This window comes from Chanos chanos, chromosome 7 (assembly GCF_902362185.1).
Source record: "Chanos chanos chromosome 7, fChaCha1.1, whole genome shotgun sequence".
Lineage (NCBI taxonomy): Eukaryota > Metazoa > Chordata > Actinopteri > Gonorynchiformes > Chanidae > Chanos > Chanos chanos.
The window spans coordinates 5,739,875-5,756,239 of record NC_044501.1 but is presented as its reverse complement, the minus strand read 5'-3'; the positions used below and the strand labels follow the sequence as shown (position 1 = coordinate 5,756,239).

Here is a 16,365-nt window from a genome sequence, read left to right as displayed (position 1 = left end):
TCAGTCCCTCTGGTGAAATAGTGGAGGGCACTTCAGTGACTCTGACCTGCAGCAGTGATGCTAATCCACCAGCCACCTACACCTGGTTTAAGAAGAATGGAACTGTCTCTGTAGGAAAAGAAGAGACCTACAGGATCAACAAGATCAGCTCTGAGGACAGTGGAGAATATCACTGCAAGTCCAATAATAAATAAGGACATCAGTATTCAAATACTGTATCTCTGAATGTTTTATGTAAGTAAGATATGATATGACTCTTCGTGTTTGTAGTTTCATTATTACCTCAGTGGTCATTGTGATTTTTCTATATTTTGTTTTGACTAGATACTCCAAAGAAGACCACAGTGTCAGTCAGTCCCTCTGGTGAAATAGTGGAGGGCAGTTCAGTGACTCTGACCTGCAGCAGTGATGCTAATCCACCAGCCACCTACACCTGGTTTAAGAAGAATGAAACTGTCACTATAGGAAGAGAAGAGACCTACAGGATAAACAATATCAGCTCTGAGGACAGTGGAGAATATCACTGCAAGTCCAGTAATCAACATGGACATCAGTATTCAAATGCTGTATCTCTGAATGTTTTATGTAAGTAAGATATGATGTGACTCTGTGTTTGTGGTTTCATTAATTACCTCAGTAGTGAATGTGCATTTTGTATATTTTCTTTTCTCTAGATCCTCCAAGAAATACCACAGTGTCAGTCAATGCATCTGGTGAAATAGTGGCAGGCAGTTCAGTGACTCTGACCTGTAGCAGTGATGCTAATCCACCACAGATAAACTACACCTGGTATAAAGAGAGTGTAACTTCACCTGTAGGATATGGACAGAGTTACATCATCAACAACATTCAGTCCAATAACAGTGGACTATACTACTGTGAGGCCCAGAATAAACATGGCTCTCAGAGAACCACTGCTGTACCAATCAAAGAGAAAGGTATGGAAACTGTCATAGATGTTGTCATTTGAAATCTGTCTTAACTAGAGATGCATTTCCACATGAAAATATGAATGTGATTGCGCTGCAGCATCATCAAATCTTAACTGTAGAAATACTGGATCTGTGTCCAGCTGAAGTTTAGTAACAGAGCAAAAGACCATTGAATCCAACTATCGAGCTAATGCCGTCTAAGATAAAATTGTTGTCCCCTCAGTTTTGACCGTGGCCTTCAGCCAGGGTCATAAAATGATTGCGATACGTACTGCAATAGACACTTTATCAACAGCAATAAGAAAACTGTTCAACAGAATGCTCTATAGTTTCACTTATATCCATTAAATAGAAACCGCAAGGAAAGCACATAAGGAATACAAAAGTTTGTCTGCATTTACAAACGCCAAGTATGCTCACCCCCGGCTCATAAACAGCCTATCATATCCCTTGATAATAGAGCATGCTTTGAGTGACACGCAAACAGCCAATCATTTAAAAGGTGTATTGTTCCGTCGCACCATCGACATTTGACAGAACAACAGAAACAGTGTGGAGTGAGAAAATGAGTGCAGATACTGAGGAGATTGTTGATAAAAGTAAGACGGTTCAATTCAAAATTATGATGGAATATTAGAGCCACATTGAGGAAGAAAAAAAATTCTGAGCTTCTGAGAATAATGTCGTAGTGTTACGTGAATAAAGTAGTATTAGGAGAATAAAGTTGTAATTTAACAAGACAAAAGTGATACTATTACAAGAATAAATTTTATGAGAGAAAAAGTTGTAATTTTAGGCTTTGTATTATGTTAGAGGGGAAATATCAGGAGAGCAGCCTGCCGCCTGTGTTAAAATGAGGAACATGGAGCATTTTGTGAAGTTATACTTTAGTACAAGTTTCACAAATAACGAAATACTTAATCTTTTGTCACATCAGCAGCACATTATCATATGTATCAGGACTTGAAAAGATTGTGCAGGAAACTGTCTATTCCAAGAAAGAATCACATGGACTTGGAGGAAATTGCCTCTTTTGTTACAATTTTATTCTTGTAATATGATTTTTTCTTATAATATTACGACTTTTTTTCTTGATATATTATGCCTTTATTCTCATTAAATTACAACTTTATTCTCGTAATATTATGACTTTTTTTCTCAATTACGACTTCGACCTTATTCTCGAAATCTCAGGATTTTTTCCCCTCAGCGTAGTCCAATACTCTGTCATACAAAATATAGTGGTTAAATTCAGCCTTTTTTTCTTTTCTCCTGTAATTAATCAAAAAAGGTCATCAAAATCATCCATAATTATCAATATAGACTGAAAGGAAAATTTTTATGAAGATATTTTTTTCAGCTATATCTCCCAGCCCTGAGCCTAATCATAAGGGCTACATGTTTGCCCCCTCGCAAATCTCAAATGCCCCCTCAGTCATTGCACCCTGCAGCCGGCCCTGGTATATTTAAAGCAAATAAATCAAGTTGAAATAACCTGAATTCATGAATTTCCACGTATTACTTGAAATTATTATAGTCGAAAGAGCCATTAGTTCGACCAACTAAAACCAGTCATGTAACATGCACTAGAATGAATTATGTTTATCCAAGTCTCACGGATGTCCCTGCTATTGGGAGACTGCATCTGCAGCAACCGTGCGAAAAACACTGGATGGAAAGAAACGGTAAGAGTTCCTTCCAGTAAGGCAGCTTACAGCTCATGCAGCAGAGACTTGGTTTTCAATTGTTAGTGCATGCCTATAACGCCAAGTTTGTTGTGGTTTTTCAGGTGGTTTTCCATTTAAATGACAAAGAATCTATCATTAGGTTTATATTGACATGTTTATTGAATGAACCTTATGCCACTGTGTACTTGTGCCACTTATGTGTGTGATGTACCTCATTCCGCTGAGTGGAAACTTTTCAAACATGTGTCCATTTATTGTGTGATTTTTGAAAATACAAGTTTTCTGTTGGCTTCACGGTGGTGCAATTTATGAGTTAATATTAGTTTACATTTATTTGTTTAATTCACATATTCAAACTGGATCACTGACAGCTGTAGTAAATACCTACTCAAATAAATCAAGTTCATCTAAGTTGATCACATTAAACTGATGTTATCACAGTTAATTACATTCATTTAATCCGTTTTAATTTGCTAGACCAAACTTTGAATGAACATGCTTTACTTTCGTGGAAAAACCTTCCCCAATTAAATTAAATGGCTTTTCACACTGTATGAGCTGACCCTGGGATAACTTAGCCCCTTTTCACACACACATTGTTAACCCAGGACTAAGCTAAGCCCAGGGCTATACGATTCACACTACACTTCTACTACACCTGGGTTAAATGTCCGTTGGAACACACGACTAATGTTCACATTCTACCATTGTTTACTTTACCCCCGTTTCACACTGACACCTTCTAGCCCCATGTTTAGTGGAATTTCTGTAGCATAGCTGAAACAACAGCTATAACGTATCAATAAGCAATAAATTACATGATATTGTTCACCGTTAGAAGCTGGAGCACTATGCAGAGTTTAGGAGAGGGGACCCCTGTGCATATCCTCCTTGTACTGTTATAACTTTGACACAACAATAAATTACCCACAACTTATTCTCTTCAACAAGGAAAAACACTATAGCACACGACAATTTGTGACACATACACAATTAGTAATACTAATAACTGTACGTTCACAAAATTACACCGCCGAACGTCATACTGGGTACAGTTTGCCAGGTAGCATAACAGTCTTGTTGATATCTGGGAGAAGCTCCGTTGCTATGGTAGATTAAAGAACAGAAAACAGAGATCGAGGATGAAAAAAGTGAGACTGGAGATGCACCAGAAGAACCTGTGCCCAAGAAAGGAGCTGTGTCTGCAGTTTGGAAGTTTTTTGGTTTGAAAAAAATCCGTCCACACCAGGCTAAATCTGAAGGTAAAACTGAAAACGCAGATTTTATGTTCAAACGTTTCTCCGTACACAACATCATTTTTCGTACTATTTTCCAAATTTTCCACGTCCACACCAAAACGCTGAGCAGAGCAGAGCAGCACTGACTGCATTTCGCCCGTCATGTTTGTCTGTGTCTTCAGCAAGTCATTGTTTTCCCTGTCCACATTACAACGTGAACCCAGCCTTCTCAAATTTATGCATCTCACAGGGCGTTTTCAAAAAGTATTGTTTTCGGTGGAGGAAAACGCTATTTTAGTAGGGGCGGAAGGGTTAAACCGAGAAATAATCATGTCTTTTCAAATTTACCTGGGTTAGTGTGGACAGGAACACTTTGAGTATTTTAGGTCAGTTTACAGTGTTTATAGAACCATTTTAAAACATTTTGTTTAAAAAAAAAGCAATGTTAAAGTTGCTGAATCTATTTATTTTTAAGTTCTGTTTTTACTATGCTGCAGTTTGCACAATAAACATTGTTTACATTTTGCAATTGTTTCATGGATATGCTGTATCATTACACATAATGACATATTGTATCTTTTTTGGGGGGCCACGCAAACCCTATAATCAAAGGCTTCATTATATACATGATGAAATTAAAATGTTTTTATATTCTGTGTACTCCTGACAGTAGAATAAGTCACTATAAACCTATATAAAGGCCCAGTCATGAAAAAAAAACAAAACAAAAACCCCCAAAAAACGTGTTATACTGTGAAATCGCAAGAATCTTCAAAAAATACCGTGATACAAATTTTTGGTCATACCACCCAGCGCTAGGATAACCCCACAACCTCGGGGCTAGCCCTGCTCTGGACCAGGGCCAGCAAGCCCTTGGCTAAAGTTGGGGTTAACCCACTTTGGAATGTGCCAGGATTGTGAAAAGACCCCAGGTGTAAGATTTTTCTTGTGTAGAAACAGCACCAAAAGCTGTAGTACTTCATCCTACCACTTGAAATAGAAGAACAATATGCGATTCCTCACGCAGTCACATATCTAGAGCTATGATGAAGTGATTTGTACTTTGTTTTCTCAGGAGACTACAACACTATCATTTACGCAGTTACTGGGATCACAGTGTGTGGAGGAACTCTACTTCTCATTGGTTTAATGTGGATGAGGTTGGTTAACATGTGGGAATTTTACATTCAAAATCTCAGTGATTAATAATCCAACTTGTCTACCTCTGAGTATGTTTGTAGAAGTAGAAAAAACATCATATTGTTGGCAAAAATATTATTTCCTCATCATATCTTCATTCACTGGTGTATCAGTAAAAAGAAGAAAAGGGGGAGCAATCCTGCAGAACAAAGTTCAAAACAGGCACGTATTCTTGTTTATTATTATTATTATTATAATTATTATTATTACTATTATTATTATTATTGACATTGTTGTTGTTTTCATTGTTGTTCTATTTATTGCTGAATCTCTCAGGATGTTGCCTGAGGTGCTGTTACAATGCCATGCTATTCTGATTTGGTTTGGCGAGTGAATGAGTCACACTTAAGCTTTTCAGCAGAAATGAAAATATGAAAATTGAATTGATACATTCAATAAAAATAATAATCAGCAAGTCAGTGCTTATGCACACTGATGTTTTTAGGTTGTGTTATTAACTAATTCCGGCAGAACGCTGGGGGCATGTGTTGAACATTGTTTGTTTACTCTTCTTACAGTAAGTTGAGAGAAAAGACAAAGATTTTCCATTTTGGTTTACGGTATAAGGTTTGGTGAATAGGGATCATGTATTTCCATGCTACTGTATCAGGGTTTTTTTTTTTTCATCTTTTTGTCCATGACAAAGCCACAGCCTCCTGTGTCAAACCATCTACACATTCCTCCACTCCACCCCTCTACTGGAGGAACTGTGGTGAAAACACTAGGGATGATTATCCCGTAGTTGTCCCTGTTCAACCCCTGCATCAGCACAGGCCCAGATAGTCAAGATCTCTCCTGTTTGGTTAAGGAGTTTTACAATGGGCCACTGAGCAGAGTACAAGGGAGGAACATTTTATGTCTGTGTGATGACTTATTGCCACTTCATAAACTGATATGAAACCCAAGTCATGCAGGAAACTGCTGTTAATGTTGGTAATGAATTAAGACAGGAGCTGGAGCATGTGCTCAGTGGTGTTTGATTGCTCCTCTGATGTTAAGTTTGTGTTGGAGTTTGTGATGTAATAGTGAGTTTGTTAAAACTGCACCAAAAGAGTAACACTGAGAAGTGATTTATTTGTTTATCTTTGTTGTTGTTTTTTTTTGTTTTGTTTTGTTTTGTTTACCCAGAATTTATTTTTTTAACAGAAATTGTCAAGTCATCATTTAAATACTTTAGAATGAACAGTTATGTAAGTTTATGCTGTATAAAAACATTTTTTTTCAATTGCTTTACTAATGTGTCTTACAGGACATTCTGTATAATAATGTCCCACCAAGCGGCTTCAGTGATGGCACCAAATCACATGACCCAAACACTCAGGATGACCCAGCCAATCAGGATGATGAACTGTATGCCAACGTTTCTTTTTCAAAAACTGAGTCATCATGCTCTGTCTCTAACATCTGTTACGATGATATATATGCTAACATGTAGACATGGTGACAATGTCATGAAAACAACACAGGCACATGACATTCAATGACAGTGTAGCTTAGAGGTTTCCTCTTTATTTTGTTTCTTTATTTACTCCACAATGCTGTTTCTGCGCTGTCTTTTGGGTTGAGCATTTTGGGACAGTTGTCATTTACATTTACATATTTTAAAATTTTACTTATGCATTCATTGTTTAAATGTTAACTATAATGTTTTTAATGCAATGCTGAGACCAGTGTAAAGTTATTATTTGAACTATTGCCTCTCTGTAGACTGATATGATTAAAAATACTTCTTTTATATTCTACACAGTGTCATTTTTGCTGGAATCTGCCATTTTGAGTTCTCGTTTGAAATCATGAAACGAATGTAAATTCCTGATAATCAAAGTTTTAAAATGCTTTTCTGTTATTGTCCTTTAGTGACATTGATTTCAGATGTGTTTTATGTTGTTATGTTTTTATCACAGTTTGATGTTGCCTAATACTGATATGATTTTAATGTTGTATATGTTCAGGAAAATGAATATATTCATTCTCCTGATGTACCTGGAAGTGGATCATTGTTAATGTTCAATAAACATGTCATTTCAGTCCGTCACTGTGGATAATTCTTGCGTTACTATGGCTACTAAATCTCCAGAGCTCAGCAGTATTGAGACAATATCTCTGCTCTAATCCAGAAAGCAAACAAATCCAAATCGTTAGGCAAGAGATTGGTCAAAAACAGGGTACAAACAAGGTCAAAGCCAGGGATCCACGGGGCAACCAAATCCAAAACGTTAAGCAAAAACAGGTCCAGGTAAACGCGGTCAAACATACAAAATCACAGAGGGCAAACTTTCACAGGCAGGCACAGACCGAAAACGGTCACAATCTGACAAAGAACAGACACCAGCACAGGACTTAATTACACAGAACAATTGTCTTGAAGGACAGGTGATTGGTGGAAGTAAATGAGGCAATGATAGAGATCAGGTGAGGGGCGGGGACAGGAGAACACAGGAACAAACAGAAGCACATGGCAATACTAGACACAAACAAAGGCACATGGCAACACAATACCCAGAATGGCCAGCAGGGCTGCCAAAAGACAAAGTCCTGACAGGAGTACTGACAGGAACCATCTTCAGTCCTGTAATGGTTACATGATTTGAAGTGGTGTCTCTAAATTCGGTAGATTGACAGCTCTGGAGTGTAGTGACATTTCCAACCTGTTCTCATGGAACTGGAATTGAACATTAACATGTGTTCACATACACCATGGACAAAACACCAATAATCGAATTTACTTGAGAAACTGTTCTTTGTTGAATCCTTTAGAGGGCACTAGTTCACCTCTCTCAGTTCTCAATTTCATCTCCAATACAATGTCTTGAATGTCATTTCATTAAGAACTGATATACAAAAGGTTGTTTTAGAAACGTTTCTGATGCTTAAGATTAACACTTAGGGGTAAAAGCAAGTTTACAACTGCTATACAATTATGAAGGACAGGCCCAGCAGGTAAACAGTTAATCAAAACAGTCCCTGAAGAAGACACCAGTACAACAGAGGGTGAACAGACACATTGACACCCACTGTCAGAACCGTCTCTTGATGATTCATGCCAAATTTGATGTTTATATATTCACCGGTCTAAGACAAGTTTGCAAAAGTAGGTTTTTTCGAAAAATTCCATACAGTGGATGATTCTGTTCAGTTCATCGTGACCCGGGGATTCAGGGGACATACAGATCACAACTCTAGGACAAATGGTTCAAAAGTCATAAGCAAAAATGTACTCTGAAATTTGGCCTGTTGGTGGCGCCACAGGGAGTGACAGATTGGCCCCCTTTTTTTTTTTTTTTCTTTTTTCTTTTCAGAAACATAAATCATAAAGACAGTAATTAATATTTGAATGATGAACTTTATTAACCTTTTTTTTATGGCAGAGTATCTGTTTTTGAAGCAAGAAACAGGAAGTGACAGGACACCTCGCAATGAGAGAAGTGTGAAAGAACGGAGTGTTACCATAGCAACGGTGCCACGTTGCACACACATTACTTAGAATAACCTTTGAATTCACAAGTTCAAATTTTATCGATCGCTCCTTATCAAAAGCGAGAGAGAGAGAGAGAGAGAGAGAGAGAGAGAGAGAGAGACAGGACTTCCTCATCCTGTGACTGAGTGCACTCCTCTCTATCTCTCATTACATATAAATGACTGACTCTAGTTCATTTTTGGTTGATCTGAAAACTCCAACCAAACTAGCATATGGTCTAAATAGTGGAAACTCAGGCTGACTGAACTCACATCAGTCACAGACAACTATTGACATGGTAAGTATATTGATATCGGGTATCAATATCGGGCATCGATACCAAAGGTACCACCATAGATGGCATGCAGGCAGTTGTTAAGAAATATTGACAGATGTTAAACAGCTAATTAATTAATATTTTAATAACAGCTTTGTCATCTATAATCAATTACAATAATTACAAACCTGGTATAACCTGAGGTAACAATCAGTCTGTCCTCCACTGGGAGCATTTGTTAAAATGTTCATGCTTTTGCACAGCAATTTTCTATTTTGTCTGGTAAGTACTAACAGCATAGAGGTTCAGGTCTGTGTTGGATGCTCAAATGTCTGAGACATGTAAAAAAAAAAGAAGAAATAAATAAAAAAAGGTCAGTAACCATGACAACCTGTGTTTGAGATAATGCCCTACTGCTCTATCTACATATATATCTGTTAAGAGTGTAACTTCTGTGCTTTGAGTGTTAACCTTCGTAGCATTAACCAAAGATCTTTTTTGGGTTCGTGTCAAAAGTTCAAACCGTATGTCTGCAGTTTCACGCCCCGGAAAGAAACAAACTGTGACAGTTGGTGGCTGATTGGCATCTCCAACCCCAGACACCATAACATTCTTAATGCTGTTTACGCTGGTCTGATCTAAGACTCTCCCTTTACCATTCTTTCGTGAGTTTCATGTGGGCATGCAGCCATCTCAAATCACACACTCAAAGAATTGAGGATCGTTAGTGCTACAGCCAAATCTTTTGTTGAAGAGGCCAAGGAAATCCCGCAGGCTTCAGCTCAAAGCCCAATTAGATGGTTCTGGAAGAACCTGTTGCTACTCCAACTGGAAGGTAATAGAATAAGCTTAGAACATTTGAATCCACCAACTGTTACAGTATCTGACTGGGCCAGACTAGAGGCAGCATCTGTTAGTTTGTCAAAATGTGGACTTTTTATGTTCATTTGAATTGTTCTCTCACACACATGCACAACAAGTGTGTGTATGTTTATGTGTGTGTGTGTGTGTGTGCGTGTTTGTGTGTGTGTGTGTGTGTTTGTGGTCAGGGGCAGAGTTAATGAGATAGAAGAACGTGTGGTGAGGTGATACATCTGTGAAAGAACTGATGTTTCTCACTCAGTTGTGTGCCACTCTGCTGAGAGGAAACAGGGTCGCTAAAAAACAGGATCTGTGCTACTGTCTGAAGTTGGTGTGACTGGCTGTAACTGGTTTGACTGGTCAGAATGAAGATTGTTCCTGTTGTCGTTTGTTGTCTCCTCTCTGGTGAGTTTAGTCTTCCTCTGTTTAGTCTACTACACTGCGTCAGACATTTTACATCAACATGTGAAGAGAAAGGTGATTAGATGAGAACTGTGTCTCGTTTCTTCATGACATGTGTGAATGGTTATTCAATGTATTTTTTTTTAATTGTTTATTTATTTATTTTTTATTTTCTTTTATTTGTAAGGGACCATGTACAACATTAACCATAAATGTTACCATTTGGTGCATTGTACCAGAGTTAGCCTAAGGCTAATTTTCATCGGCAATATCCTGGCAGGTCACAATTAAAACTTCCACTTGGTAACAGAGCAACATTAAGCAAACTAAAGCACAAAATACAAACTGCAAACAATGATGTATCACACACACACCTTGTCAGGACCATGAGTATGTTAAACAACTTAAAAGCAAAGGTAGTTGAGTACTAGGCAAAATGAAAATAATACAAAGTCAAGCAAAACACATAGAAAATACAGTCAGTGACTGCAAGGTTGAGAGGCTTTTAACAGATTTTTCAATATGACTTTAAAGCTTTTGATAGAACTACAACACTTTGTCATCTGGTAATGTCAGGGCACAGTCAAGGACTCAGATGCAGATCCAGCAAAATCAAGTTTATTAGCCAACAGTCAAAAATCAGGAGGCAGAAGTCGAAATCCAAAACACAGGCAGAGTTCATAACCAGGAGAGCAATCAGAAACAGGCAAACAGTCCAAACAGCAGGCAGAGATCAGATCCAGAGACGGACAAAAATTTAAAAGCAGGGTACAGGCAAGCAGAGAATCCCACATCCAAGGGGCAAGAGCAACGTCAAATATACCAGGCAGAGGTCAAAACCATACAAAGCTTACAGAGCAACATGTAATACAATAAGACATGTGAGAAAGGATCATGGCATGCATAAATATCTTGGCTGCATCCACAGAGAGAGAGAGAGTTTCTCTGCCAAGTTGTATTTAATAGTTTTTATCATTTTCTTGACATGTTTTTTTTTTAAATTAAGATGTGGATTCAATATTATGCCAAGATATTTAAGTATAGTAACTATATCAATCTTTTCATCCTTAACGAAGATATCAACATTAGGAGGCTGTACGTTGGTTTTGGAGAAAATCATGCCTTTTGTCTTAATAATGTTCAAGCTTAAACAGGATTGATCAAGCCATTCAGCAATCATTTCCATAGCAGTGGTTAGCTTCATACATTTGTAACTCTATCCCATGGCACTGTTGTGGAAAATCATTAATATACAGTCTAAACAATCAGTATTTTAGACTTTACAATAAGGCTCCCTTTTTCCAGATACTTTGCTCACACAACATTTGTTTAGACACAAATGATTGCCTACCAATGTATCATTAGACATCTTTTATAATGATGATGTGTGTTTTATGTGTTTCAGGTATTTATGGTCAGAACTGGGATGTGACATATAATCCTGATAGTATCTGTGCTGTGAAGGGTTCATCAGTAACCATATCCTGCTCCTACACATATCCTAGCGGTCATAGAGTTGAAACAGTTTACTGGACAAAAAATAAAAATGGTAACCGCCCTGACTTGTCTGAAGAGCCAGCTTATAGAGGCAGGTTTCAATACCTTGGAGATAAACAGTCAGACTGTAGCATGAAACTGACTGATGTGAGAGAGAGAGATGCAGTTATGTATCTATTCAGATTTGAAACAGATAAAACAGGGGGGAAATGGACTGGTTTACCTGGAGTCCAACTCTCAGTTACAGGTATTTTCACAACATCTATAGATACATGAAACTTTATCATTATCGTTATTATCATTATTAATACAATATGTTTTAAATGAGCACCAAACATCTCTCATTATTATGATATACTTGAATCTGAGATCTTCTCTGTTCTCTCCTGTTTTCAGATCTACAGGTGGAGACTCCAGAGAGAGTGGTGGAGGGTGATACAGTCACTCTGAAATGTAGAACCAACTGTTCTCTGAGTAACACAACAACCTTCATCTGGTATAAAAATGAATATGTTTTAACAAGGAAAAACATGAAGAACAATGAACTCTCTTTCCAGTCAGTCAGCTCTGAGGATAGAGGCAGTTATATGTGTGCTGTACAAGGTCATGAGAATCTTCCCTCTCCTGCTGTCACTCTCACTGTCATATGTGAGTAGAAATTTATTTCATGAACCATATTTACTGTGACATCACTCATGGACTTAAACAATCACAGACAGATGTCCATGAAGATTCTCAGTAATCCAGGTCATGGTTATCCAAGAAGGGGTTAAATTGAGGTCAACTGGACTTGATTTGTAGATACCTAAAGACCTTTCACCTTTCATCCAAGAGGCTTCTTCAGTTCTGATTGACTGGTGTGGAATCTCATGTATTTAACCTCTGTGGGCTCATTATCAAGGCCATTCATGTCACTTGGTTTTTTAGTTCTCCTGGTAGTTGTAACGACAGTAGATAGAGTCGCTGGCGTCACACGCGGCAAAGTGCGAATGATTGTTAAATCTCCTAGGAAGGGATGAAAGGACAGCATGTAGGTCACTGGTGAAACATCTTCAATGATCTCCAAAGCAAGTCCAGCTGCCCTCCACTTAAGCCCCTCTTTGACAATCACAGACAGCTTACACCTACTTCACATCACAAGGTGAACAGTTATACCTCCATTAGATATCTCTGTAGAAATGCATAGATATCTAATGGAGATTAAGATATATGATGTGACTCTTCGTGTTTGTAGTTTCATTATGGCCTCAGTGGCCACTGTGATTTTTCTATATATTTGTTTTGACTAGATCCTCCAAAGAAGACCACAGTGTCAGTCAGTCCCTCTAGTGAAATAGTGGAGGGCAGTTCAGTGACTCTGACCTGCAGCAGTGATGCTAATCCACCAGCCACCTACACCTGGTTTAAGAAGAATGGAACTGTCTCTATAGGAAAAGAAGAGACCTACAGGATCAACAAGATCAGCTCTGAGGACAGTGGAGAATATCACTGCAAGTCCAATAATAAACAAGGACATCAGTATCCAAATACTGTATCTCTAAATGTTTTATGTAAGTAAGATATGATCTGACCCTTCGTGTTTGTAGTTTCATTATTGCCTCAGTGGTCATTCTGATTTTTCTATATATTTGTTTTGACTAGATCCTCCAAAGAAGACCACAGTGTCAGTCAGTCCCTCTGGTGAAATAGTGGAGGGCAGTTCAGTGACTCTGACCTGCAGCAGTGATGCTAATCCACCAGCCAACTACACCTGGTTTATGAAGAATGGAACTGTCACTATAGGAAAAGAAGAGACCTACAGGATCAACAAGATCAGTTCTGAAGACAGTGGAGAATATCACTGCAAGTCCAATAATCAACATGGACATCATTATGCAAATGCTGTATCTCTGAATGTTTTATGTAAGTAAGATATTATGTGACTCTGTGTTTTTGGTTTCATTAATTACCTCAATAGTGAATGTGCATTTTGTATACTCTGTTTTCTCTAGATCCTCCAAGAAATACCACAGTGTCAGTCAATGCATCTGGTGAAATAGTGGCAGGCAGTTCAGTGACTCTGACCTGCAGCAGTGATGCTAATCCACCACAGATAAACTACACCTGGTATAAAGAGAATGTAACTTCACCTGTAGGATATGGACAGAGTTACATCATCAACAACATTCAGTCCAATAACAGCGGACTATACTACTGTGAGGCCCAGAATAAACATGGCTCTCAGAGAACCACTGCTGTACCAATCAAAGAGAAAGGTATGGACACTGTCATAGATGTTGTCATATAAAATCTGACTTAACTAAAGATGCATTTCCACAGGAAAATATGAATGTGATTGCATTACAGCATCATCAAATCTTAACTGTAGAAATACTGGATCTGTGTCCAGCTGAAGTTTAGTAACAGAACAAAAGACCATTGAATCCAACTATCGAGCTAATGCCGTCTAAGATAAAATTGTTGTCCCCTCAGTTTTGACCGTGGCCTTAAGCCAGGGTGATGAAACAATAGCGATACGTATCGCAATAGACACTTTGTCAACAGTAATAAGAAAACTGTTCAACAGAATGTTCTATAGTTTCACTTATATACATTAAATACAAACCGCAAGGAAAGCATATAAGGAATACAAAAAGTTCATTTGCATGAACAAACCCCAAGTGTGCTCACCCCCGGCTCATAAACAGCCTATCATATCCCTTGATAACAGAGCATGCTTTGAGTGACACGCAAACAGCCAATCATTTAAAAGTTGTATTGTTCCGTCGCACCATCAACATTTGACAGAACAACAGAAACAGCGGGGAGTGAGAAAATGAGTGCAGATACTGAGGAGATTGTTGATAAAAGTAAGACGGTTCAATTCAAAATTATCATGGAGTATTAGGGCCACATTGAGGAAGAAAAAAAATTCTGAGCTTCCGAGAATAAGGTCGTAGTGTTACGTGAATAAAGTAGTATTAGGAGAATAAAGTTGTAATTTTACGGGAAAAAAGTGATAGTATTACAAGAATAAATATTATGAGAGAAAAAGTTGTAATTTTAGGCTTTGTATTATGTTAGAGGGGAAATATCAGGAGAGCAGCCTGCCGCCTGTGTTAAAATGAGGAACATGGAGCATCTTGTGAAGTTATATTTTAGTACAAGTTTCACAAATTACGAAATACTTAATCTTTTGTCACATCAGCAGCACATTATCATATGTATCAGTACAAGAAACAAGAAACTGTGTCTATTCTAAAGAAAGAACCACATGGACGTGGAGGAAATTGCCTCTTTTGTTACAATTTTATTCTTGTAATATGATTTTTTTTGCAATATTACAACTTTTTTTCTTGATATATTATGCCTTTATTCTCATTAAATTCCGACTTTATTCTGGTAATATTATGACTTTTTTCTCAATTACGACTTCGATCTTATTCTCGAAATCTCAGAATTTTTTCCCCTCAGTGTGGTCCAATACTCCGTCATACAAAATATAGTGCCTTTTTTTCTTTTCTCCTGTAATTTATCAAAATAGATCATCAAAATCATCCATAATTATCGATATAGACTGAACGGAAAATTTTTATGAGGATATTTTTTTCAGCTATATCTCCCAGCCCTGAGCCTAATCATAAGGGCTACATGTTTGCCCCCTCGGAAATCTCAAATGCCCCCTCAGTCATTGCACCCTGCAGCCGGCCCTGGTATAATTAAAGCAAATAAATCAAGTTGAAATAACCTGAATTCATGAATTTCCACGTATTACTTGAAAATATTGTAGAGCCATTAGTTCGACCAACTAAAACCAGTCATGTAAAATGCACTAGAATGAATTATGTTTATCCAAGCCTAACGGATGTCCCTGCCATTGGGAGACTGCATTTGCAGCAACTGTGCGAAAATCACTGGACGGAAAGTAACAGTAAGAGTTCCTTCCAGTAAGGCAGTGTCACGCTGGTGGTGTGGTTCAGGACCCAAGTGCAGAGACACAATGATGAAGGTGACAAACGGAGGACTTTACTTGAACTGAAGATCAAAATACAGGTGTAGAAAAGGAACAAAAAACCAATAACAAAAAGGTGCAGCTTGACAGTGCGCAAAATACACAAACAACGATAGACAATGGACAAGGCAAACACAAGGACTTAAGTAGAGGGAGAACTAAACAGGGCAACACAGGATTGGGTGAAATTAACAAGGTTAATAATTAGACAAACAGGAACAGGTGAGGGGCGGAGACAGACACAGCAAGAGCACAAAGACATAGCAAACTAAAAGTCCAAAATGGCAGTGCAGGTTTTGACAGGCAGCTTACAGCTCATACAGCTGAGACTTGGTTTTCAATTGTTAGTGCATGCCTATAACACCAAGTTTGTTGTGGTTTTTCAGGTGTATTTCCATTTAAATGACAAAGAATCTATCATTAGGTTTATATTTACATGTTTATTGAATCTTAATTTGTTAGATCAAACTTTGAATGAACATGCTTTATTTTCGTGGAAAAACCTTCCCCAGTGAAATTAAAAGGGTTTTCACACTGTTTCACACTAGACCTGGGTTAAGTGTCCGTTGGAATACACGACTAATGTTTACATTCTACAATTGTTTACTTTACCCCCGTTTCACACTGACACCTTCTAGCCCCACGTTTACTGGAATTTCAGGGGATAACACAGTGCTGGTCAGTACACCGGTTTTAATTTTCCGAACGGTATGAATTTTTCATATACTGCCATTCTGTAGCATAGCTGAAACAACAGCTGAAACAACAGCTATAACGTATCAATAAGCAGTAAATTACATGACGTTGTTCGCCGTTAGAAGC

General features: G+C 37.9%; 1 protein-coding gene across 1 annotated transcript; it reads left to right on the top strand.

Annotated features, from left to right (window-relative positions):
- Positions 1 to 896: 896 nt before the first annotated feature.
- Positions 897 to 15,254, top strand: LOC115815900 (B-cell receptor CD22-like). Its single transcript, XM_030778868.1, has 6 exons — positions 897 to 938; positions 3,735 to 3,882; positions 11,461 to 11,799; positions 11,949 to 12,200; positions 13,544 to 13,807; positions 15,145 to 15,254. Exons 1-6 carry the CDS (start codon positions 897 to 899, stop codon positions 15,252 to 15,254), a joined length of 1,155 nt encoding a protein of 384 aa, XP_030634728.1.
- The last annotated feature ends 1,111 nt before the right edge of the window (positions 15,255 to 16,365 follow it).